The sequence below is a fragment of the Eleutherodactylus coqui genome, chromosome 5, assembly GCF_035609145.1.
Source record: "Eleutherodactylus coqui strain aEleCoq1 chromosome 5, aEleCoq1.hap1, whole genome shotgun sequence".
NCBI classification, from domain to species: domain Eukaryota; kingdom Metazoa; phylum Chordata; class Amphibia; order Anura; family Eleutherodactylidae; genus Eleutherodactylus; species Eleutherodactylus coqui.
Genome location: NC_089841.1, coordinates 67679820 through 67705549, shown reverse-complemented (window position 1 = coordinate 67705549; position 25730 = coordinate 67679820). Strand labels below are relative to the sequence as shown.

The window sequence follows — 25730 nt, the reverse complement described above, 5'->3', positions numbered from 1 at the left end:
GGTGCATGCTGGGCTATTTCTTCCTGTGTTTTTTAGTGGAAATCAGCGTTGGAGATTCTGAACGGATCCTGCGATGCTGATGTGAATGAGCCCTCAGTGTACAATACAATACTTGTATGGCGCAGAGTTTTAAGGCAGCAGAAATGCAGTCCTAAGCTCTCGCTCACGACCTGAAGGTTGCGGGTTCAATCCCAGCATGGTTCAGGTGGTTGGCTCATCCTTCCGAGGTTGGTAAAATGAGTACCCAGCTGCGTGGGGCTAATATATAAAAATTACCTGAAAGCGCTGCGGAATAAGTTGGCGCTATACAAAAAGGATTTATTTTTATTTTATTTATGTCTTGCCTCATTTTGCAAAGATGGAGTGTCAGCTCTTAGGGCCGTGCATCAATGCATCAAGCTGCCAATGATCCCATTACGTAAGAGTAATGACTGTAAGCCGATGATGGTATTATTCTGTCACCCTCCTGTCATTGATCCAATCCTCCTCACCCCTCCTAGTGACATTTTACGCCCGCTGTGGAGAATCCCCACCGACCTGATTCCCGGGCCCCGGCGGGCTCACAGTCTACATTATTTAACTGTATGAAATACAATTTATAGATAGCAGCTGGTATTGGATGGCCCGTTTGCAAGAGGCGGTGTTGGCTGGGCATGAAATGGGCATGCAGAAATTTCAGGGAAAGAGTTAATCCAGCCTTTGCTTCCCACCCTTCCTTCATCCATCCTCCTCCTTCTCCGCCTATCCTCTGCCTTTGCATCCCTGCTACCTTGCAGCTTCTCCCTCCTCTCTGCCTGGACCCAGTGGTGCCTCTCTCTGGGCAGAGGCAGTGCTGACGTCAGCCCAGCTGCACTGGCAGGGCTGTGATGGTGGGATGGTGTGAGCGCTGCCAGGAATGTGATGCACACATACAAGGAGCCATGTTAGGAAGAGCAGAGCTGTGTGCTGGGTGAGTGGCGGCGCTGCTGGTTATGGAGGGGCTGTGGAGCTGTCCCCCTGCGTCCTTGCATGCAGGCTGCTGTCTGTGGCCCAGCTGTCATCCACATAATAGGCTCTTTCAGGGCTGCGCCTGTCTGTCTCCATTGTGTGTGTGCAATAATGTGCAACACCGCTGAGTCTTGTGTCACCTTGTGCAGCAGCCAAATGGATCTACGCCTGCAGTGTGTGTGTACGCCTATATGTGTGCGTTATATATGGTATCTATTATGTCTGCCATTTATATGGTATCTATGTGCGTTTTGCACTGTGGATACGGATGGGTATATGATTGTGTATATGTGATGCCTGGCTCCGTACATCTCATCTGGGCTACTGTGCTTGTCTTGTCATTGTCTATCTGGTGGGGATGCTGTCCTTGTCTCTATATGGCACACTATATATTGTATATACGCATAGGCCTGTATAAGCTGCATTTGTGCTCATCAATATTATCTATCTCTCTCAAATCTATCTTATATATCTCTATCTATCTCATATCTCTCTCTCTCTCTCTATCTATCTATCTCATATCTATCTCTCAAATCTATCTCATATCTATCTATCTCATATCTATCTATCTATCTATCTATCTATCTATCTATCTCTCTCTCTCTCTCATATCTATCTATCTATCTCATATCTATCTATCTCATATCTATCTATCTATCTCATATCTATCTATCTATCTATCTATCTCATATCTATCTCTCAAATCTATCTCATATCTATCTATCTATCTATCTATCTATCTATCTATCTATCTATCTATCTATCTATCTATCTATCTATCTATCTATCTTGGTTTCATGGTCTGCTCCTCTTTAAATTAACCCTGTATGTCCCCCCTCATGGCCTGTTTGTACGGGGCAGCGATAGGCCTTGTGTTCTCGCCATATCCTCAGTCTCATGATCATTGCAGATCATGTAGAATTTTATATTGTCAGTATTCTATGTCTATGTATTTTGCGCTATGGATAGATACTGGTTTATGGCTTATCGTATGGCTGGGTCTGCACATCACATCTGGGGTGCTGTGCTTGAATTTTCTATCTGGTGAGAATGCTGCCATTGTCTGTATACATCCGTATACTGTCGGTACAGGGTCACTATACAATGAACATATCTTCCAGCACCACAAAAATCCTCTATGAAATCACTTAATTTTGTTCAGAACAGGGTTAAAAACCATGACCAGCAAATGCGTGCTTTTTCATCACTGAGTTTCTAGCAGTTTAATCATGGCGGTTTCACATCATTCTAAAACACTTAAAAAGCCCAATGTCAGTTACTAAACCACTCCCATATCAGTTATATATACTGTATATATGCTTAGACCTGTGTATGCTGCGTGTGTTACTCAACAATATTATCTATCTATCTCATATCTATCTCAATCTCATTTCTATCTCATATCTATCTATCTCATATCTATCTATCTATCTCATATCTATCTATCTATCTCTCTTCTATCTATCTATCTATCTATCTATCTATCTATCTATCTCAAATCTATCTAACTATCTCACATCTATTTAACTCATATCTATCTATTATCTATCTATCACATATCTATCTATCTCATATCTATCAAACTCATGTTTATCGATCTGTCTATCTATCTCATATCTATCTATCTATCTATCTATCTATCTATCTATCTATCTATCTCATATCTATCTCATATCTATCTCATGTCTATCTATCTATCTATCTATCTCATATCTATCCATCTCATATCTATCTCATGTCTATCTATCTATCTATCTATCTCATATCTATCTATCTCACATCTATCTAATTCATATTTATCTATTATCTAACTATCTAACTCATATTTATTCAATATCTATCTACCTCATATCTATCTATCTATCTATCAAATTACCTGAAAGCGCTGTGGAATAAGTTGGCGCTATACAAATAACAAGATTCATCGATTATCATATGTACACTATGTGTGTATATTGTGTCTGTTTCCAGTTTCATGGTCTGTTTACCTAAAATCTTTTTTTCTGGACTGCTCCTCTTTATATTACCCCTATATGTTTCCCCCATGGATCGTATTTACGTGGCAGCGATAGGCCTGGTGTTCTCACATAGCCTCTGTCTCATGATCATCACAGATCATGTAGCTAATTAATATTTCATCTCTCGGGATGATTATCTCTTTGCTCCACCCTGGATGACAGAAGAGATGAGCAGCTTATTCCAGGACCTCTAATGTGGCCCCGGGATGTTGAGCTCTTGCACGGCTCAGTGGCAGAGATATAAAACAGAGTGCTGAGTGTGCGCGAAATTGGGCCTACGATCAATAATACAATCAGCAGGATTGATCCAGCTAAACACTACAAGTAATGTAACTCAAATTCAGCAAAACCAGGTAGGAAATTACTAGCCAGGCTCAGGGCTTAAACAGAAGAACGTGTTTGCGCAGGTTTTTGCGCGCGTGAAAGTCACGTCCATGGAAGATGACGAAACAAAGCAATTGATTTCAATGGGTTTGTCCTCACAAGCGTGTTTCCTGCGCGCAAATCCTGCATGCGAGAAAAGATAGGACCAACCCTAGGAGGGAGTTACGGCTCAAGCACATAGGTGCATGCACTAATATGCTTGTCACTATTGTGCACAAGTTTGAAAAAAAAAGAGAAGTCCTGTACGAACTAACTTGCATGTACCATGATTCCCCAAAATAAGACCCTGTCTAATATTAATTTTTGCCCCAAAAGAGGCACTAGGTCTTATTTTTGGGGGAGGCCTTATTATACTTACCTAGCAGGCTCGGTCCAGGTCCCCCCACTCCTCTTCATAGCTCCAGCGCGTGCGCTTGCCGCAGTCCTTGGCACCCGTACAACATGACTTCCTGGTTACGAGATTCATAAATCCCGCCACCAGGCAGTGATTGGTATATCCAATGCTGCATTGATTGGCAGCCATAGCATTGTGGAAGTGGGATTTATGAACTGGCTGTCAGCCGCAGCAAATGCAATGATTCATCCAGCGCTGCATTGATTGGTTCATCAACCACTGCTCAGCCAATCACATCCATCGCTTCCTGGAGGCGAGATTTACGAATCCCGTAACCAGGAAGTGATGTTATATGAGCACCAAGAACTGCGCGGATTAGAGCTATGAAGAGGAGCGAGTGGGACCTGGACCGAGCCTGCTAGGTTATGTATTTCTTTTTCTTTAATGTAGTGTAGCTAGGACTTATTTTCAGGGTATGGCTTATATTTCAAGCCTACCTGAAAATCCAGCTAGGGTTTATTTTTGGGGTAGGTCTTATTTTCTGGGAAACATGGTAGTATTATCTACGTGCAAAAAAGATAGGACAAGTCCTATTTTTTCTCACGCGTAGTTATAACACGCGAGAATCCCAATAGTGAAAAAGGAAACCATTGAAATCAATGGTTTCTTTTTGTCACGTTATGCGGTCACGATTTTCAGCAGATGTAAATCTCAGCAACTTTTTATCTTTAATCTTCACTGTCTTTCATTGCTTTTAATTATTTCCAAATTTGTTTTTACTGGAAACAATCAGTAAGCTGTTATTGGTTCATCTGCTACAGTATTTTCATCTTCTCTAGTTAGAGCATAGAATATGTCATGGCTTTCAGTTTATAAATAATGCATTGTTATATGCTAATAAGCTGCATATTCAGACAAACCATAGATAGAGTTAATATATAGCCACCAGCACCAGCTAGCCTACTTGTTGGTGGTTTCATGTAACAACAGGAATGTTTTTGCTAAGTTGTAAAGGGGTAAGAAGAAAATAAGTGAAAACAGCAATGGAAAAACTTTCGGAGCTTATAGAGCAGACTTTAATTAAAAGTGGAGCTTTATTTTAAGCATATTTATTAGAGACAGCACATGCACTACATAACTTAGACTATTTTATGAGACCTGCGCTTGGATTCCTGCAGTTGGGCACGTGTCAGAATACTTCATCTGTTTACAATAACTCCCTGCATGGTAAATGTAGTTCCTCAGCAGACATAACAGTGGAATAATAAAGACATACCATACTGCATATACTGGATGTTATTACAGCCAGGGGTGATGATATCATTTCTGGGGAACTTGTTTGAGCCTCAGGATTTCCATCTGTAGATTCCTGTATTATACATAAATATATCTATATCACACACAGACACAAATGCTTGTTATCTGTGAAAGGATGAGTATTATTTATGGTACAGGAATTATAGTCCTGCATATAGGGGCAGTAGTATAGTAATTATATTCTTGTACATAGGAGCAGTATTATAGTAGTTCTATTCCTTTACATAGGGGGCAGTAGTATAGTAATTATATTCTTGTACATAGGCGGCAGTATTAGAGTAGTTATATTCTTGTACATAGGGGGCAGTATTATAGTAGTTATATTCTTGTACATAGGAGGCAGTATTATAGTAGTTATATTCTTGTACATAGGTGGCAGTATTATAGTAGTTATATTATTGTATATAGGAGGTAGTATTATAGTAGTTATATTCTTGTACATGGGGAGCAGTATTATAGTAGTTATATTCTTGTACATAGGGAGCAGTATTAGAGTAGTTATATTCTTGTACATAGGGGGCAGTATTATAGTAGTTATATTCTTGTACATAGGGAGCAGTATTATAGTAGTTATATTCTTGTACATAGGTGGCAGTATTATAGTATTTATATTTTTGTACATAGGGGGCAGTATTATAGTAGTTATGTTCTTGTACATAGGGGTAGTATTATAGTAGTTATATTCTTGTACATAGGAGGCAGTATTATAGTAGTTATATTCTTGGACATAGGGGGCAGTATTATAGTAGTTATATTCTTGTACATAGGTGGCAGTATTATAGTAGTTATATTATTGTACATCGGAGGTAGTATTATAGTAGTTATATTCTTGTACATAGGAGGCAGTATTATAGTAGTTATATTGTTGTACATAGGGAGCAGTATTATAGTAGTTATATTCTTGTACATAGGGAGCAGTATTATAGTAGTTATATTCTTGTACATAGGTGGCAGTATTATAGTATTTATATTCTTGTACATAGGGGGCAGTATTATAGTAGTTATGTTCTTGTACATAGGGGGTAGTATTATAGTAGTTCTATTCTTATACATAAGGGACAGTATTATAGTAGTTATATTCTTGTACATAGGGAGCAGCATTATAGTAGTTATATTCTTGTACATGGGGGGCAGTATTATAGTAGTTATATTCTTGTACATGGGGGGCAGTATTATAGTAGTTATATTCTTGTACATAGGAGGCAGTATTATAGTAGTTGTATTCTTGTACATAGGAGACAGTATTATAGTAGTTATATTCTTGTACATAGGTGGCAGTATTATAGTAGTTATATTATTGTACATAGGAGGTAGTATTATAGTAGATATATTCTTGTACACAGGAGGTAGTATTATAGTAGTTATATTGTTGTACATAGGGAGCAGTATTATAGTAGTTATATTCTTGTACATAGGGAGCAGTATTATAGTAGTCATATTCTTGTACATAGGTGGCAGTATTATAGTATTTATATTCTTGTACATAGGGGGCAGTATTATAGTAGTTATGCTCTTGTACATAGGGGTAGTATTATAGTAGTTATATTCTTGTACATAGGAGGCAGTATTATAGTAGTTATATTCTTGGACATAGGGGGCAGTATTATAGTAGTTATATTCTTGTACATAGGTGGCAGTATTATAGTAGTTATATTATTGTACATAGGAGGTAGTATTATAGTAGTTATATTCTTGTACATAGGAGGTAGTATTATAGTAGTTATATTGTTGTACATAGGGAGCAGTATTATAGTAGTTATATTCTTGTACATAGGGAGCAGTATTATAGTAGTTATATTCTTGTACATAAGGAGCAGTATTATAGTAGTTATATTCTTGTACATAGGTGGCAGTATTATAGTATTTATATTCTTGTACATAGGGGGCAGTATTATAGTAGTTATGTTCTTGTACATAGGGGGTAGTATTATAGTAGTTCTATTCTTATACATAAGGGACAGTATTATAGTAGTTATATTCTTGTACATAGGGAGCAGCATTATAGTAGTTATATTCTTGTACATGGGGGGCAGTATTATAGTAGCTATATTCTAGTACATAGGGGGCAGCATTATAGTAGTTATATTCTTTTACATAGGGGCAATATTATAGTAGTTATATTCTTGTACCCAGGGGCAGTAATATAGTAGTTATATTCTTGTTCATAGGGGCAGTATAATTGTAGTTATATTCTTGTACATAGGGGCAGTACTATAGGAGTTATATCCTTGTACATAGGTGGCAGTATTATAGTAGTTATATTCTTGTACATAGGAGCAGTATTATAGTAGTTATATTCTTGTACATATGGGACAGTATTATAGTAGTTATATTCTTGTACATATGGGACAGTATTATAGTAGTTATATTCTTATACATAGGGGACAGTATTATAGTAGTTATATTCTTGTACATAGGGGGCAGTATTATAGTAGTTATATTCTTATACATAGGGGCAGTATTATAGTAGTTATATTCTTGTACATAGGGGACAGTATTATAGTAGTTATATTATTGTACATAGGGGGCAGTATTATAGTAGTTATATTCTTGTACATAGGGGGCAGTATTATAGTAGTTATATTCTTGTACATAGGGGGCAGTAATATAGTAGTTATAGTCTTGTACATAGGGGGCAGTATTATAGTAGTTATATTCTTGTACATAGGAGACATTATTATAGTAGTTCTATTCTTGTACATAGGGGGCAGTATTATAGTAGTTCTATTCCTGTACATAGGGGGCAGTATTATAGTAGTTATATTCTTGTACATAGGGGGCAGTATTATAGTATTTATGTTCTTGTACATAGGGAGCAGTATTATAGTAGTTATATTCTTGTACATGGGGAGCAGTATTATAGTAGTTATATTCTTGTACATAGGGAGCAGTATTATAGTAGTTATATTCTTGTACATAGGTGGCAGTATTATAGTATTTATATTCTTGTACATAGGGGGCAGTATTATAGTAGTTATGTTCTTGTACATAGGGGTAGTATTATAGTAGTTATATTCTTGTACATAGGAGGCAGTATTATAGTAGTTATATTCTTGGACATAGGGGGCAGTATTATAGTAGTTATATTCTTGTACATAGGTGGCAGTATTATAGTAGTTGCATTATTGTACATAGGAGGTAGTATTATAGTAGTTATATTCTTGTACATAGGAGGCAGTATTATAGTAGTTATATTGTTGTACATAGGGAGCAGTATTATAGTAGTTATATTCTTGTACATAGGGAGCAGTATTATAGTAGTTATATTCTTGTACATAGGGAGCAGTATTATAGTAGTTATATTCTTGTACATAGGTGGCAGTATTATAGTAGTTATGTTCTTGTACATAGGGGTAGTATTATAGAAGTTATATTCTTGTACATAGGAGGCAGTATTATAGTAGTTATTTTCTTGGACATAGGGGGCAGTATTATAGTAGTTATATTCTTGTACATAGGTGGCAGTATTATAGTAGTTATATTATTGTACATAGGAGGTAGTATTATAGTAGTTATATTCTTGTACATAGGAGGTAGTATTATAGTAGTTATATTCTTGTACATAGGGAGCAGTATTATAGTAGTTATATTCTTGTACATAGGGAGCAGTATTATAGTAGTTATATTCTTGTACATAGGTGGCAGTATTATAGTATTTATATTCTTGTACATAGGGGGCAGTATTATAGTAGTTATGTTCTTGTACATAGGTGGCAATATTATAGTAGTTATATTCTTGTACCCAGGGGCAGTAATATAGTAGTTATATTCTTGTTCATAGGGGCAGTATAATTGTAGTTATATTCTTGTACATAGGGGCAGTACTATAGGAGTTATATCCTTGTACATAGGTGGCAGTATTATAGTAGTTATATTATTGTACATGGGGGGCAGTATTATAGTAGTTATATTCTTGTACATAGGAGGCAGTATTATAGTAGTTATATTCTTGTACATAGGAGGCAGTATTATAGTAGTTATATTATTGTACATGGGGGGCAGTATTATAGTAGTTCTATTCTTATACATAAGGGACAGTATTATAGTAGTTATATTCTTGTACATAGGGAGCAGCATTATAGTAGTTATATTCTTGTACATGGGGGGCAGTATTATAGTAGTTATATTCTTGTACATAGGAGGCAGTATTATAGTAGTTATATTCTTGTACATAGGAGGCAGTATTATAGTAGTTATATTCTTGTACATAGGTGGCAGTATTATAGTAGTTATATTATTGTACATAGGAGGTAGTATTATAGTAGATATATTCTTGTACACAGGAGGTAGTATTATAGTAGTTATATTGTTGTACATAGGGAGCAGTATTATAGTAGTCATATTCTTGTACATAGGGAGCAGTATTATAGTAGTCATATTCTTGTACATAGGTGGCAGTATTATAGTATTTATATTCTTGTACATAGGGGGCAGTATTATAGTAGTTATGTTCTTGTACATAGGGGTAGTATTATAGTAGTTATATTCTTGTACATAGGAGGCAGTATTATAGTAGTTATATTCTTGGACATAGGGGGCAGTATTATAGTAGTTATGTTCTTGTACATAGGTGGCAATATTATAGTAGTTATATTCTTGTACCCAGGGGCAGTAATATAGTAGTTATATTCTTGTTCATAGGGGCAGTATAATTGTAGTTATATTCTTGTACATAGGGGCAGTACTATAGGAGTTATATCCTTGTACATAGGTGGCAGTATTATAGTAGTTATATTATTGTACATGGGGGGCAGTATTATAGTAGTTATATTCTTGTACATAGGAGGCAGTATTATAGTAGTTATATTCTTGTACATAGGAGGCAGTATTATAGTAGTTATATTCTTGTACATAGGTGGCAGTATTATAGTAGTTATATTATTGTACATAGGAGGTAGTATTATAGTAGATATATTCTTGTACACAGGAGGTAGTATTATAGTAGTTATATTGTTGTACATAGGGAGCAGTATTATAGTAGTTATATTCTTGTACATAGGGAGCAGTATTATAGTAGTCATATTCTTGTACATAGGTGGCAGTATTATAGTATTTATATTCTTGTACATAGGGGGCAGTATTATTGTAGTTATATTCTTGTACATAGGGGACAGTATTATAGTAGTTATAGTCTTGTACATAGGGGCAGTATTATAGTAGTTATATTCTTTTACGTAGGGGCAGTATTATAGTAGTTATATTCTAGTACATAGGGGGCAGTATTATAGTAGTTATATTCTTGTACATAGGGGGGCAGTATTATAGTAGTTATATTCTTGCACATAGGGGGCAGTATTATAGTAGTTATATTCTTGTACATAGGAGACATTATTATAGTAGTTCTATTCTTGTACATAGGGGCAGTATTATAGTAGTTATATTCTTGTACATAGGGGGCAGTATTATAGTAGTTATATTCTTGTACATAGGGGGCAGTATTATAGTAGTTATATTCTTGTACATAGGGGGCAGTATTATAGTAGTTATGTACTTGTACATAGGGGGCAGTATTATAGTAGTTATATTCTTGTACATAGGAGACATTATTATAGTAGTTCTATTCTTGTACATAGGGGGCAGTATTATAGTAGTTATATTCTTGTACATAGGGGGCAGTATTATAGTAGTTATATTCTTGTACATAGGGGGCAGTATTATAGTATTTATGTTCTTGTACATAGGGGGTAGTATTATAGTAGTTATATTCTTGTACATAGGGGGCAGTATTATAGTAGTTATATTCTTGTACATAGAGGGCAGTATTATAGTAGGTATATTCCTGTACATATAGGGCAGTATTATAGTAGTTATATTCTTGTACATAGAGGGCAGTATTATAGTAGTTACATTCTTGTTATGTTATTTTTGGTATAGAATAGAAGTTTATTAATTGGTAAAAGCACCGTGCAGAATAATCCTACAGCTTAATGAATATAAAAAGCAGTTAAAATGCAAATAATTGCTTTAATTCATCTAACTTGTTCTCTTATTAAATTTTCAATAAAATATAGCTCTATTAAAGATAAATGTGAGAAATTTTTCTGGAGTGAGGCCACAAATATATTATCTCCGCACAAAATGAAATATTGTCCCCATTACCCTGATCTCAGGGTGGAAAATTACCCTCACCAGTTATTGCCTGATAGCAGGTAAAAAGTGACAACCTCATGCTTGGTTCAGAATGCATAGCAGAGATCTCCCAGCCATCCCTGCTTGTTCAGTGTCTGGAGAGCCTTGTCTGCATATTTGCATTCTGAGAAGTCTCTTCTTTATAGTAATCTAATGTAAAAAAAAAAAAGCTTACTGCCCCCTACATTATAGAAACGCACTTAAGCTTTTGGAACTGATTTCTCCAATCCCTTTTGTTCTACTATGAATTGCATAACTGTCGGTATATATTGCGTTAATCGACATAGCTGCACGGGTGATTAAACTGCTGTAAGGAGTCACATAACACCTCATAGGTTTACAGGTATTGTATAATTCACAGGTGAGTGTTATGTCAAATTGTTCTCCCATCACTATTTTCATTCCAACCATCACTTCTACATGTGCTCCTTTTTGATGCTCCTCTGTGCTTGAAATGGGCCTTTGTGAAAAGATGTCCTGTTTATTAGTCCAGGTGGGTAAATCTACTTACCCTGGTCATCCAGCTTTGTGGACTTCAATCTATCTGCATCGTGGTCAGTAGTTCAGTTCAGTGTATTTACTTGCATTGTTCTTCTAGTCTATACAACAATCAGACACTAGTGTCTATTTCTTTCTTAGTCCTGGTCAGTGGAGTGTAGCTAAATTTCTAAATTAGTTTGGACCACTGATTTGGAGGTCTTTAGCTGTGTACGTATATATGATTCTTGGTCTCCATTTTGGTCAACCCTACTTACCTTTGAGACAACTCCTTTGACAGATGCATCTTCTAGTCTACTCTTGATAACTCAGTTGGGTCTATCAGTCTTTGTCTTTTTGTGGGGTCTAATTGTCTCCACTCTAATTGTCCTTTTTGGTATGCAGTAGTTTTTCTAGTCACCTAGCTTTGGAGGTATACTCTTTACCCAGGTCAGAAAACTAGATTTGGAATAGTCTTTTCCTACTAAATATCTTCTGGTCACCAGGTTACTTGGATGTACCAAACAATCCGAGTTCCAAAACTGTAAGGAGTCTTCTTATATTTCACTTGACTTCAACTCATTTGGCCTCCTGGCTTTGGTTCATGCTCCAATCTGTGTTCTGATAAGTAGATCTGATGGATTTAACAACAATACTTGTCCTGACTCCCACATTCTGAGCCTTTGCGTCTGCTCTTAGTTCCCTTTTTGGCAGTATTTCAGATTGCACCATCAGGCTTGGGTGTAAGAAGTAGTCATGGGGCTTTATAACAAAACTTGCTATGGGTCTTACGCTACTATGACAGTATCCAACAGTAAGTGAATGCAAGCATATAAGATAATGATTATTTTCATCTCTACTCTTTCCCATGTCTTTTCCTTTCCTTGATCTTCTCGTGTTCTGCATTCAATTCTTCGCTGTCTTTTTATGCTTTTTGCCCAGTATCCACTAGGATCTCCAACTGCATTTTAGTTCTAAGTGTAAGTGAGTGTCTTCTGGGCTCCATAGCTATGCATTTTACCCTAGTAGTTACATTTGCATGTATCCTGCTCAGGGACCCAGTTCAGCATATCTTCTTGGCTTGACTATGGACTGTAAAGTCTTCTCCTATCTTCTCCTGGCCAATGGCTAAGTTGATATTTTAAAGGTAACCTGTCATCATCACTGAGCCCCATAAAATATGTTATGGGGCTCAAAGAACGGGGAGTCTCAGAAGCTGTATTTCATACTTACTGGGGTGTCCCTTTCTAGTGTGTGCACCTCCCATAGTGATGAATGGGAGATATTTGCGCAGAAAGAGTCAAGCTGCCCACAAGTGCCAACTTCATGGGCAACAGGGCATCTGATGAGTATAAAACACAGCTCCCTGGACTCCCTGTTCCTCTGTAGTTTATGGGGCTCAAAGGTGATGACAGGTTTCCTTTAAGGTCCAAAAGTACATTAGGAAAAAGTCAGCCTAACTCACCGATTTCGTCTGGACTGTCCGACTTTTGCATGTGTATGGGGGCTTCCTGATTCTCCCTGACAGAAGATGTTGAGGGAAAGAAGGGTCAGGCTCACTGAATTTCAACACCCTATTCTTTTGTTTCCTCTGAAGATAGGCCAACGGCCAGAAAATTCTGGCTGTGGGTTACCTCCCTCTGCCCACTGAAAATGCTTGGTCTAAGAGTGTTTCAATGTTTGGAAGAGTTGGGTAAAATAGCTGTTAGCCGAACAAACACTTAAGCCAACAGCTATTGAAAAGGCATGAGTACCTTTAGTCTGTGTGTCATGATGGGTTGTCTCCTTTCCTCATTTCATCTAGTGGCATTTCTGAGTATTACTATTCATATGGTTGTTGGGTGTCCTCCTACTTCAGTCATAGTAAGAAACTTAGCTGGGTGTATCTACTAGTTTTGGCATATTTTCCTATCTCCCTCCTAGTCACTTGTTTTGCCGGACAGAAGATGCCAGTTTGCTGTGGTCATGATCTATTCTTGGCTGACAGTTTCAGTTTGTTTCCATTTGTCATGTATGTCACACGAGCAGTCGGGCTCTCGCCCCAACATGGGTGAGTTACTGAGCAGGAGCATAAATGTAGCACTTGGTAAGCATTTGTGGTTTGTGTTGCATCTGATTTCATAGATTTTTTGCCATGTTGTTGTGTTATACATTTTCTTGAGACATGACCTGTTGTAACCTTTGGCATTTAGAAGATGATCATGAATCGGAATTTTTGACAAGATGCAATGTGAGTCTTCTCAAGACAGATAACGTTCTAAGATCAAACTTCAATGTTCATCCTTCATTGAACGCTGTTGGATGCTTTTGTGCCTTGGTATGTCAGTTGTGATTAACGTATGTTGGGTGGTATGTGTGATAGTATTTGTGTGCCAGGATGTGATTGTTCTATGCCCCTAGTGCCAGTATGACAATGTCTATGGCTGCAGTCAATATCCCATCATAGTGGAGCTTTATATATAAAGTGGATAGTTGATATGGGTGACCAAATAAAGAGGCCCTAAATGCATGTGTTGACATTTAAAGTAGCCCTTAAAGGGGTTGTATAGTATAAAAAGAAACATGTCTGCTTTGTTCCAAAAACAGGACGGCACCTGTTTACAGGATGGGTGCGATATTGCAGCTCAGCCCCATTCACTGAAATGGAGCGGAGTTATAATTAAACCAAATATAACTCGTGGGCAAGTGTGGCGCTGTCTCTGAAAGAAATCAGCTATGTTTCCTTATCCTGCAGAAAGGTCCTTACATACAGTATAGTCTGTTTGTAATTCAGGTCATAATACACAGAGTTAGGGTGGCTTCAGATGACTGTATGCAAAATTGCGCACACTTCAGCAAAACATATTTGCACAGTGCAAGAGGTTTGATGACGTAGATGTGCACGCATATAGGCACATAGTACTGTACGTTTTGCGCACACAGGGCCTGTTCACATGCGCGCAAGACCCCCCCCCCCCCTCCCGCTGTTATTTAAAAGGCTATTTAGCCTAATAAAGTTCAGATGTGTTCTTTTATTTTCTCAGAACTACACAACATATTGCGCATTAGCACACCCCCAATAGATTCTTTGGGTCCCTTGGTGCGCAAATACGTAGGAAAATAGAGCATAACTGCGGCAGAAATCTGCTGCTCAGCTGTCGATTTTCTTCTATGGCTTTTAGGATAGCTTCCGAGGAGCATATACGCATCGTTTTTGTGCTGTGAACGTCACGCTATTGCCCACGTATCTGCGCAATTTGCTGTACTTTTCGATCTGACCAGGACAGTTCACAGCTGTGCCCCAAATTAAAAGGCAATTTAGCCTAATTAGTGCGTGGTGTGTTCTTTTCCACACTAAATTGTGCAGCATTTGCTCACCCTCCATAGACTCCTATGGGGCCTTTGATGCATGCACAAAAATGGAAATGAAAATAAACCCATTGAAAACAATGGGTTCTGTTCTCTGCACATTGTGCGCAAAGATTTTATGCACACAAATGCAGACGCAAATACGCCCGTGTGAAACCGCCATTAGAGGCAAAATCCATGCAGGAGACTCCTTTTTGATTCCACCGTGTGCACAAGAAATGCAAATACAAGACATTATATATATATATATATATATATATATATATATATATATATATATATATATAAAGGTTTTCATCATGTTCATTGGGGGACACAGCCAGACCTTGGCAGCAGCCATACTCCAAGATCTTACTGTGTCCCCCATTAACATAGACAAGAAAGATAGAGAGAACGAGTAAGTTTCCAGTCCAGCATGTTAAATTTCAGGGGGTGTAAAAAGGATGTAGCAAAATGGGTCTGGCAGGGCATACTGTATGTCCCAGGTGCTGAGTGCCAATGAGCGTGCCAACAAGCCAGTTTGACGTGCCAGAGTATTAAAACTTTGGGCTATAGTGGCAAAGTGAATCTTTGCCCTGGGTAAAAATAACCCTAGTTAGTGATTACAGAGCTTATACAGTTATGGAGACAACTTACTATACTGTAAATAATAAAGGAACCATAATGTTGTAAAATAAAGTCACATTATATAAACTTGAGTTGGAAGGCAAATTTCTTGGACAAGGATTAATAACTTCCATTTATTCTATTTTTTCTTGCAGGTATCTTCACATTTAATATGTACAACCGTTCTCCTACCTGCAGTCGGTGAGAGTATCCAATGTCCTAAAAGGAGATCAACCTCATTATGGATAGCCCACCCAAGCTAGCTGGAGAAACCTTAATAGTGCACCATATCCCATTGGTGCACTGCCAAGTACCAGATAGACAATGCTGTCCAACATCCAACAGATCCCATTCCTACAGCAAAAATGACCTTGGTATTACCAGAACGACTTCTCTACCAGAACGGGACCTATCACAGGCTGACTCATTGGTCTACAGCAGTTTAATCCAAACATCTGAACCATCGGTGAAAGAAAGGGGGAGCAAAAAAGAAGAAGATTGGCAGGGACCAATCACTAGAAAGCGACATAACCCATTCCTTCCGAATGATGAAGATGAAAATACTACATCAAGTGGAAGTGAGGGGGAAAAGTCCTTTCATCTCCATAGCGCTTTAAGTGGACCAAAAACAGGATTTCAATTCCAAGATCTGTCCTTGCCCCCATTTCATCTCCATGATAATCCACCTATTGTGAAGCCATGGATATTGACGGGAAGGTCAGGACTTACGGATGGGCAAGAAGAGAAGACCTCACCTGATGATTTGCAGAAAAGTACAAATGGTAACCCGGGTTCATCAATTGAGGACCAATCTTGGAATCATCATGGTGGTCCTAGCTTCACTTTGGATTGGAATCAGAGCTCAGATTTAGGAAACCAGGATTTTCTCCAAAGCAGAGAGTGCACCTGTAATGGTTCAGAATCACTGAGGCACTGCAGGTGTTACAGTGCTTCTAGCCAGTCAGAGATGGACCAGCAGGTGAGCTATGTAAGTGATTCCTCCTGCAATAGCTCAGACGGGATTCTTGTTAATTTCAGTACCTTATATAACAAGATGAACGGACAGCCTAGATCCAATCTTAATTCGGGGAGCCTCTCATGTGATTCTTCATTTTGCAGTCACCCCGACACAGGTGCTTTCTACCTTGATTTGCAGAGTTCACCCACAGAATCCAAGATGTCTTGTGACTCACATGTTCAAGAAGCTTCGGGTAAGCCATGTAGTTGCCACCATCACTCATCTTCTCCTGAACTGGATGCCAACTGTAACTCATACCATCTTAACTGTGACTCAGTGCCATATAATGGAGAGAGTTCAGAACTAACTTCATGTTTCCAAAGCCAGGCAAGGCTTGTAGTGGCGACCCAAAATTATTATAAATTGGTTACATGTGACTTGTCATCTCAATCCTCTCCTAGCCCAGCAGGTTCTTCAATTACCAGTTGCTCGGATGACCATACCAAAGGGAGTCCAGTGCAGCCAACAGAGTATTTCCTTTTTCAACAGCCAGAGACCAGTTCAGACACAAATGATCCCAAACCGCTCATAGGAAGATCCAAGTCAGACACAATTGAGGGGCAAGTCTACGTCAATGTGTCACCACCAAATTTTAATACCGGTAGACAACGGTCTCGAAGTTATGATCGCAGCTTGGACAAGAGTCCATCCAATCGACTAGGGTCTTTGGAGCGTATGATGAGTTGTCCTGTCAAGTTAAGTGAAGGTCAAATAATACAACCTGAGGGCTCATCTCCAAAGAGGGTTACATCATTTTTGGAATTAGCTAAGAGCAGAAAAAAGAATGGAACCAGTCCACCATTAAGATCCAGTGGGGATTCTTCCTTAGAGTTCTCTCCAATTCCAGAATATCATCGGGACAGTGGTAGAACATATGAACATGGAGAATTTCGGAGTCACAGCCTTCCACCAATGTCCTTTTTGCACTGTATGAGCCGTACTTGTGAGGGTTGCTCAAGCGATAATGTGGAAAATAAACCTACAACTTCAAAGCCGACACCTAGTACTAACCAGACACGTGCCACTACCCAAGCTTGTGTTGATCAGACCTTGAAGTGCAATGGTCTAGATGCTGGAGTTTCTGGGCTTAACTTCCTCCAAAGAGACCCAAGAGTAAAAGGAGATGGTAAGTAGAAATATAAAGGTGCATTTCGCTGTTCTATTTTCATGTCAGAAGTTATTAGTGTAGGATTTCTAGTCTTTCTAAGAATTAGCTTTGACTTCCAGTTAAGTGACCATTATTCACGTAATGATGCTAAAGGGCAATTACAGTCAGAACTATCAGAAGGCATACTGTTTCTCCTTGTGGACTATGCCAAGTAGGCGTAAGGAGACCTATAGGCAAAACAATTCTTCTCTGGGGAATTTGGTATGCAATTGTAAGATAGTACAATGCCTTTGCAGTGCCACCTATAAATGCCGCTGCTTCATTACATGCCAGAGATATTTTACAAATTGTTATAGTCAAATATTGTTAAATTTGAATGTAATTACGTAATCATGTTTCAGGATGAAGATCAGTTTTTAGATTCTGGGATGTTGTTTATCACATTATCAACATCTGCTGAGTAATGCTTTTTATGTGAGTTGCCAAGGGGATAATAGGAAGAAAGAAGCACTTTTCTAGCATTAACTACTATACTGCTCTTATGGACAGAAATACAACTAAAACAATGATACAAGAATATAACTACTATAATACTGCCCCCTTTGTACAAGAATATAACTACTATAATACTGCCCCCTATGTACAAGAATACAACTACTATAATACTGCCCCCTATGTACAAGACTATAACTACTATAATACTGCCCCCTATGTACAATAATATAACTACTATAATACTGCCTCCTATGTACAAGAATATAACTACTATAATACTGCCCCCTATGTACAATAATATAACTACTATAATACTGCCCTCTATGTACAAGAATATAACTACTATAATACTGCGCCCTATGTACCAGGTTACAACTACTATAATACTGGCCCCTATGTACAAGAATATAACTACTATAATACTGCCCCCTATGTACAAGACTATAACTACTATAATACTGCTCCCTATGTACAAGAATGTAACTACTATAATACTGCCTCCTATGTACAAGAATATAACTACTATAACACTGCCTCCTATGTACAAGACTATAACTACTATAATACTGCCCCCTATGTACAAGAATAGAACTACTATAATACTGCCCCCTTTGTACAAGAATATAACTACTATAATACTGCCCCCTATGTACAAGAATATAACTACTATAATACTGCCCTCTATGTACAAGAATATAACTACTATAATACTGCCCCCTATGTACAAGAATATAACTACTATAATACTGCCCCCTATGTACAAGACTATAATTACTATAATACTGCTCCCTATGTACAAGAATATAACTACTATAATACTGCCCCCTATGTACCAGGTTACAACTACTATAATACTGGCCCCTATGTACAAGAATATAACTACTATAATACTGCCCCCTATGTACAATAATATAACTACTATAATACTGCCCCCTATGTACAAGAATATAACTACTATAATACTGCCCCCTATGTACAAGACTATAATTACTATAATACTGCTCCCTATGTACAAGAATATAACTACTATAATACTGCCCCCTATGTACCAGGTTACAACTACTATAATACTGGCCCCTATGTACAAGAATATAACTACTATAATACTGCCCCCTATGTACAATAATATAACTACTATAATACTGCCCCCTATGTACAAGAATATAACTACTATAATACTGCCCCCTATGTACAAGAATATAACTACTATAATACTGCCCCCTATGTACCAGGTTACAACTACTATAATACTGGCCCCTATGTACAAGAATATAACTACTATAATACTGCTCCCTATGTACAAGAAAATATCTACTATAATACTGCCCCCTATGTACAAGAATATACTATAATACTGCTCCCTATGTACAACAATATAACTACTATAATACTGCCCCCTATGTACAAGAATATAACTACTATAATACTGCTCCCTATGTACAAGAATATAACTACTATAATACTGCCCTCTATGTACAAGAATATAACTACTATAATACTGCCCCCTATGTACAAGAATATAACTACTATAATACTGCCCCCTATGTACAAGAATATAACTACTATAATACTGCCCCCTATGTACAAGAATATAACTACTATAATATTGCCCCCTATGTACAAGAATATAACTACTATAATACTGCCCCCTATGTACCAGGTTACAACTACTATAATACTGGCCCCTATGTACAAGAATATAACTACTATAATACTGGCCCCTATGTACAAGACTATAACTACTATAATACTGCTCCCTATGTACAAGAATATTACTATAATACTGCCCCCTATGTACAAGAATATAACTACTATAATACTGCTCCCTATGTACAACAATATAACTACTATAATACTGCCCCCTATGTACAAGAATATAACTACTATAATACTGCTCCCTATGTACAAGAATGTAACTACTATAATACTGCCTCCTATGTACAAGAATATAACTACTATAATACTGCCCCCTATGTACAAGAATATAACTACTATAATACTGCCCCCTATGTACAAGAATATAACTACTATAATACTGCCTCCTATATACAAGAATATAACTACTATAATACTGCTCCTATGTATAAGAATATAACTACTATAATACTGCCCCTATGTACAAGAATATAACTACTATAATACTGCCTCCTATGTACAAGAATATAACTACTATAATACTGCCTCCTATGTACAAGACTATAATTACTATAATACTGCTCCCTATGTACAAGAATATAACTACTATAATACTGCCCCCTATGTACAAGAATATAACTACTATAATACTGCCCCCTATGTACCAGGTTACAACTACTATAATACTGGCCCCTATGTACAAGAATATAACTACTATAATACTGCTCCCTATGTACAAGAAAATATCTACTATAATACTGCCCCCTATGTACAAGAATATAACTACTATAATACTGCCTCCTATATACAAGAATATAACTACTATAATACTGCTCCTATGTATAAGAATATAACTACTATAATACTGCCCCTATGTACAAGAATATAACTACTATAATACTGCCTCCTATGTACAAGAATATAACTACTATAATACTGCCTCCTATGTACAAGACTATAATTACTATAATACTGCTCCCTATGTACAAGAATATAACTACTATAATACTGCCCCCTATGTACAAGAATATAACTACTATAATACTGCCCCCTATGTACAAGAATATAACTACTATAATACTGCCTCCTATATACAAGAATATAACTACTATAATACTGCTCCTATGTATAAGAATATAACTACTATAATACTGCCCCTATGTACAAGAATATAACTACTATAATACTGCCTCCTATGTACAAGAATATAACTACTATAATACTGCCTCCTATGTACAAGACTATAATTACTATAATACTGCTCCCTATGTACAAGAATATAACTACTATAATACTGCCCCCTATGTACAAGAATATAACTACTATAATACTGCCCCCTATGTACCAGGTTACAACTACTATAATACTGGCCCCTATGTACAAGAATATAACTACTATAATACTGCCCCCTATGTACAATAATATAACTACTATAATACTGCCCCCTATGTACAAGAATATAACTACTATAATACTGCCCCCTATGTACAAGAATATAACTACTATAATACTGCCCCCTATGTACCAGGTTACAACTACTATAATACTGGCCCCTATGTACAAGAATATAACTACTATAATACTGCTCCCTATGTACAAGAAAATATCTACTATAATACTGCCCCCTATGTACAAGAATATACTATAATACTGCTCCCTATGTACAACAATATAACTACTATAATACTGCCCCCTATGTACAAGAATATAACTACTATAATACTGCTCCCTATGTACAAGAATATAACTACTATAATACTGCCCTCTATGTACAAGAATATAACTACTATAATACTGCCCCCTATGTACAAGAATATAACTACTATAATACTGCCCCCTATGTACAAGAATATAACTACTATAATACTGCCCCCTATGTACAAGAATATAACTACTATAATATTGCCCCCTATGTACAAGAATATAACTACTATAATACTGCCCCCTATGTACCAGGTTACAACTACTATAATACTGGCCCCTATGTACAAGAATATAACTACTATAATACTGCCCCCTATGTACAAGAATATAACTACTATAATACTGCCTCCTATATACAAGAATATAACTACTATAATACTGCTCCTATGTATAAGAATATAACTACTATAATACTGCCCCTATGTACAAGAATATAACTACTATAATACTGCCTCCTATGTACAAGAATATAACTACTATAATACTGCCTCCTATGTACAAGACTATAACTACTATAATGCTGCCCCCTATGTACAAGAATATGGCCCCCTGCACACGGGTGGAAATTCCACGGCGGGATTTACCGCAGAATCTCCGCCTGTGCTTGCCTGCATAGGATTGCATAAAAAAATGCCATCCTAGGCAGACGGCCGTGATTTGTCCGTGTAAAAACACGCGCGAAAAACAAATCGTGGCATGTTCTATTTCTGTGCTGGTCTTCCAGAGGCCCGCACAGAAATGTCAGTAGTGACCAGCCAGCTGCCAGCGCATAGCAGTGATGGAAGATGCCAGGAGCGGGTGAGCCGCAGGTCTCTGTAGGGGCATGGTTCCGCATCCCTCGCAGCCGGATCTGACCTGGCCGTCTGCAGGCGGCCTATAACTACTAAAATACTCCCCACTATATATTATAATGTAGTCACAGTCCCCTGTGTTGAAGAATAGAGACACAGAGAGTTTAAAAAACTGTTATGCCCGGCTGTAATTGCTCTTTACAAATAAGCAGTTTATAATAACTGAACTTGTCACCAGTCATCTGTAATTGAAACCAATAACAGCGCTGTATGTGAATGCAGATGAGCGGTCCGGTGGACGGCTTCCCTTGCTGCACCTTTTTCAACCAAGTCCACTTCCTCATTTCCCTGTGATGTGGATGATACAGCTGAAATCTGGTGCCTGCGATGTGCGGTGGGCTCCTGGCGCATGCGCAGACAAGCTACTTGTTTCTGCCCACAAATGGGATGGCTTATTTGCATGACAGTTTCCCTTTAAGCTCACATGAGCTAGATATATGTGAGGATATAGTGTTTTGTAACAGAAAGCTAAATATGGTTCTATTATTGCAATGATAGGGATGAGATAGTAAGATTATTATACTGTATTTACGGGATACTTTGCAGTCCTTTGCGATTGGTTAGAATGTGTCTGCTCTCCTTCTACTGCATTATTCTATGCACTGATATGCATACAGCGCTTGTATCATTGTACTATCACACGTCTGATTCTTGCACTTTCTGTGCTCCTACTTTCCCATAACAAAATGTCCTGTCCGGTGTACTACAAATATACTGCTGTTATGGGGATGGTATACAGATCAAAATTTCTTTCCATAGCAATACCATCAACCAAATTACTTCAATAGTGTCCATAATATCCAACTTTTGAACAATGGAAAGAGGGACAACTGCATAAGCAGCCACACTTATAAGCAGCCCTACTGTAGCACTATTTTATGACAGGCCGTGCCCCTTTTACGCAAAGCCACACCCTCTGTAGCCCAATAGTGTTCTTCAGTGACCCCCACACTGTAATAGTGTGCCTTAGTGACACCATCACAGTAATAATGACCCCCTTAATGGCTTCAGTAGCAATAGTGACCTCGCTAGTGGCCTCAGTAGTAACAGTGATCTCTATAGACGCCCTAGTAGTTATAGTGGTCCCAATAGTGGCCCCAGTAGTAACAGTAATCTCTATAGAGGCCCTAGTAGTTATAGTGATTCCAATAGTGGCCCCAGTAGTAACAGTGATCTTTATAGTGGCCCCTAGTAGTAATATTTATCCCTAAAGTGGCCCAGTAGTTATAATAACCCCCCCCCCCCTCCTGCCCCCCAGAGTGGCTCCAGCGGTAATAATGATCTCAATAGTGACTCAAGTAGTAACAGTTATCTCCAAAGTGGCCTTAGTAGTAATAGTTATCCCTAAAGTGGCCCCAGTAGTTATAATAATCCCCAGAGTAGCCCCAGCAATAATAATGATCCCAATAGTGGCCCAAGTTGTAACAGTGATCTCCAGAGTGGCCCTAGTAATAATAGTTATCCCCAAAATGGCCCCAGTAGCTATAGTAACCCCCACCCCACCATAGTGGCACTAGTAGTAATAGTGATCCCCATTAGTAGCCCCAGTCTTAATAATGATCCCTAATGTGAACCTCCAGGCACCTATCAAGCATTTAACCAACTTGTAGTCCCACTCCAGCAACAATAGTGCAGCTGCTGTAATCAGTCTGAGCTCTCTGCTGGTGTCTGCATACAGGAATGCAGACACCGGGGCAGAGGTCAGGGCTCACACTGTCTACACTAGTGTCCACAAGTGAGTTAAATGCTTGTTGTGGGGGAAAAATGGTACATGCCTCCTACCGCGTGGGACTTCGGTACAATGTTCACAATCTGGGACTGTCTTGCAGACAGTTGGGAGACATGGTATACTGCGAATATGTGATAAAAGTCAAATTTGATCAACCCATGTAACTCTACATAGTGAAGGTGAGGGATCATTCTAAGAGCAGGATCATTTCCAGGTCACAACCATACAGCATGAGAATAAAATTTAGATGAAAGCTGGCTCAACCCAACAATTTTGGTGTATTACTTTTACCGATGCCATAATCCTCACTTGATAGCAGATGATGGAGAGTGGGGGGGATGAAAATTGAAGTATGTTGTCTTTTAAGATGCCTAATCATTTATTTCTGTGAGAGTTAAGCCACCACCAGATATGTCTGGTAACAGCTTATTCCCCTCTATACAGTGAAAACGCTTGCATGCTTGACTGAGTAGAGCATACATACAAGGAGAGTCTATGTATAATATACAGGGAATGGACAAAAATATGGAAACTCTGTACGAAATGCATGGGATTTTAATAATTAGCAGTGACTTGTCTTTTGACCACCTGCTTAGCTGAGAGCTTTCTCACCAAATTTGTGTTTACTTCACCTCTTGCCCTGCTCTGGGTGGTTTTGGGAGCCAGCTGGTAACAGCAGCTGAGTGGCTCAAACCCCCGACCAATGGAACCTTGTTGCTCAGGCAGATATTCACTTCTGCCTGGCAGCATTTGTGTCTTATTACCTCCACTTAAAAGCTGTGTCATATTAACTCCACTTCGCAACTGAAGCCTATGGTCCCTGTGATAACAATCAGCAGTGAGAACCCAGGACAGGTCTTAGATCTTCTCACAATCTTCCTGCCACCTTTCTTCCCATTTATTTGGAGTACAGTTTTCATTTTTAACATTTTTTTTTATATCTCTTGTGTCAGATACTAACCCAGCAATCCGCAGGAGCAGGGAAATATGATGTGTCATGGAAACAAGATAGATCATTAACCCGGCGGCTGGGTCTTTTGGTTTTCCTTGGCAGGTGTTTGCGTCTGAAAATATAAAAACCCATCCATGATGCAGAATCTTATCTTATCTGCCTTATGTCCATCCTATAGATAGATAATTCTATTTACGATGGACACCCCGGGCCTTGTCTGTTCTTCAGCTGCTGCATTTGCTGTGTGCTGAGAGTCGCTTACTGGAAGCTCATGGGCAATGTGAGTAATGCAGAGACTGGGACATTCCAGAAGCCCCAGGTAAAAATAGACGATGCAGACAGCTGCCTGTGTCATTATAGGGGAGGAGACGCGCCCCGGGCAGACATGTTTTATGAGATGCCTCGCCACATCTGCATCGGTGACATATGCCTGAAGTCATGACACAATGTAACACGTGAACCGCTGCCTGAGATACACATATATAAATACTGACGTAATTATTCTGTGCGCATACTAATGTGTGTACACATAACTATATATGTGCACATATGTATACAGACACATACACCTTCAAACACAAAGAGGGAGAGACATCTATATAAATATACAATCATTGTCCAAAAAATCAAGCACCTAG

The 25730-nt window shown here is 38.2% G+C and overlaps 1 protein-coding gene across 3 annotated transcripts in view; it reads left to right on the top strand.

The window, feature by feature from the left end:
* Positions 1-803: 803 nt before the first annotated feature.
* RUSC2 (RUN and SH3 domain containing 2) overlaps positions 804-25730 on the top strand; it is a 74653-nt gene continuing 49726 nt past the window's right edge. For 2 of the 3 annotated variants that reach the window (XM_066602666.1, XM_066602668.1), the window contains exons 1-2: positions 804-949; positions 15756-17744. In XM_066602666.1, coding sequence (XP_066458763.1) covers positions 15842-17744 — 1903 coding nt within the window. In that variant the 5' untranslated portion in view covers positions 804-949; positions 15756-15841. Of the gene's footprint in view, positions 950-13678; positions 13733-15755; positions 17745-25730 lie in introns of those variants that run through there. The other variant, XM_066602667.1, reaches the window with a different exon arrangement.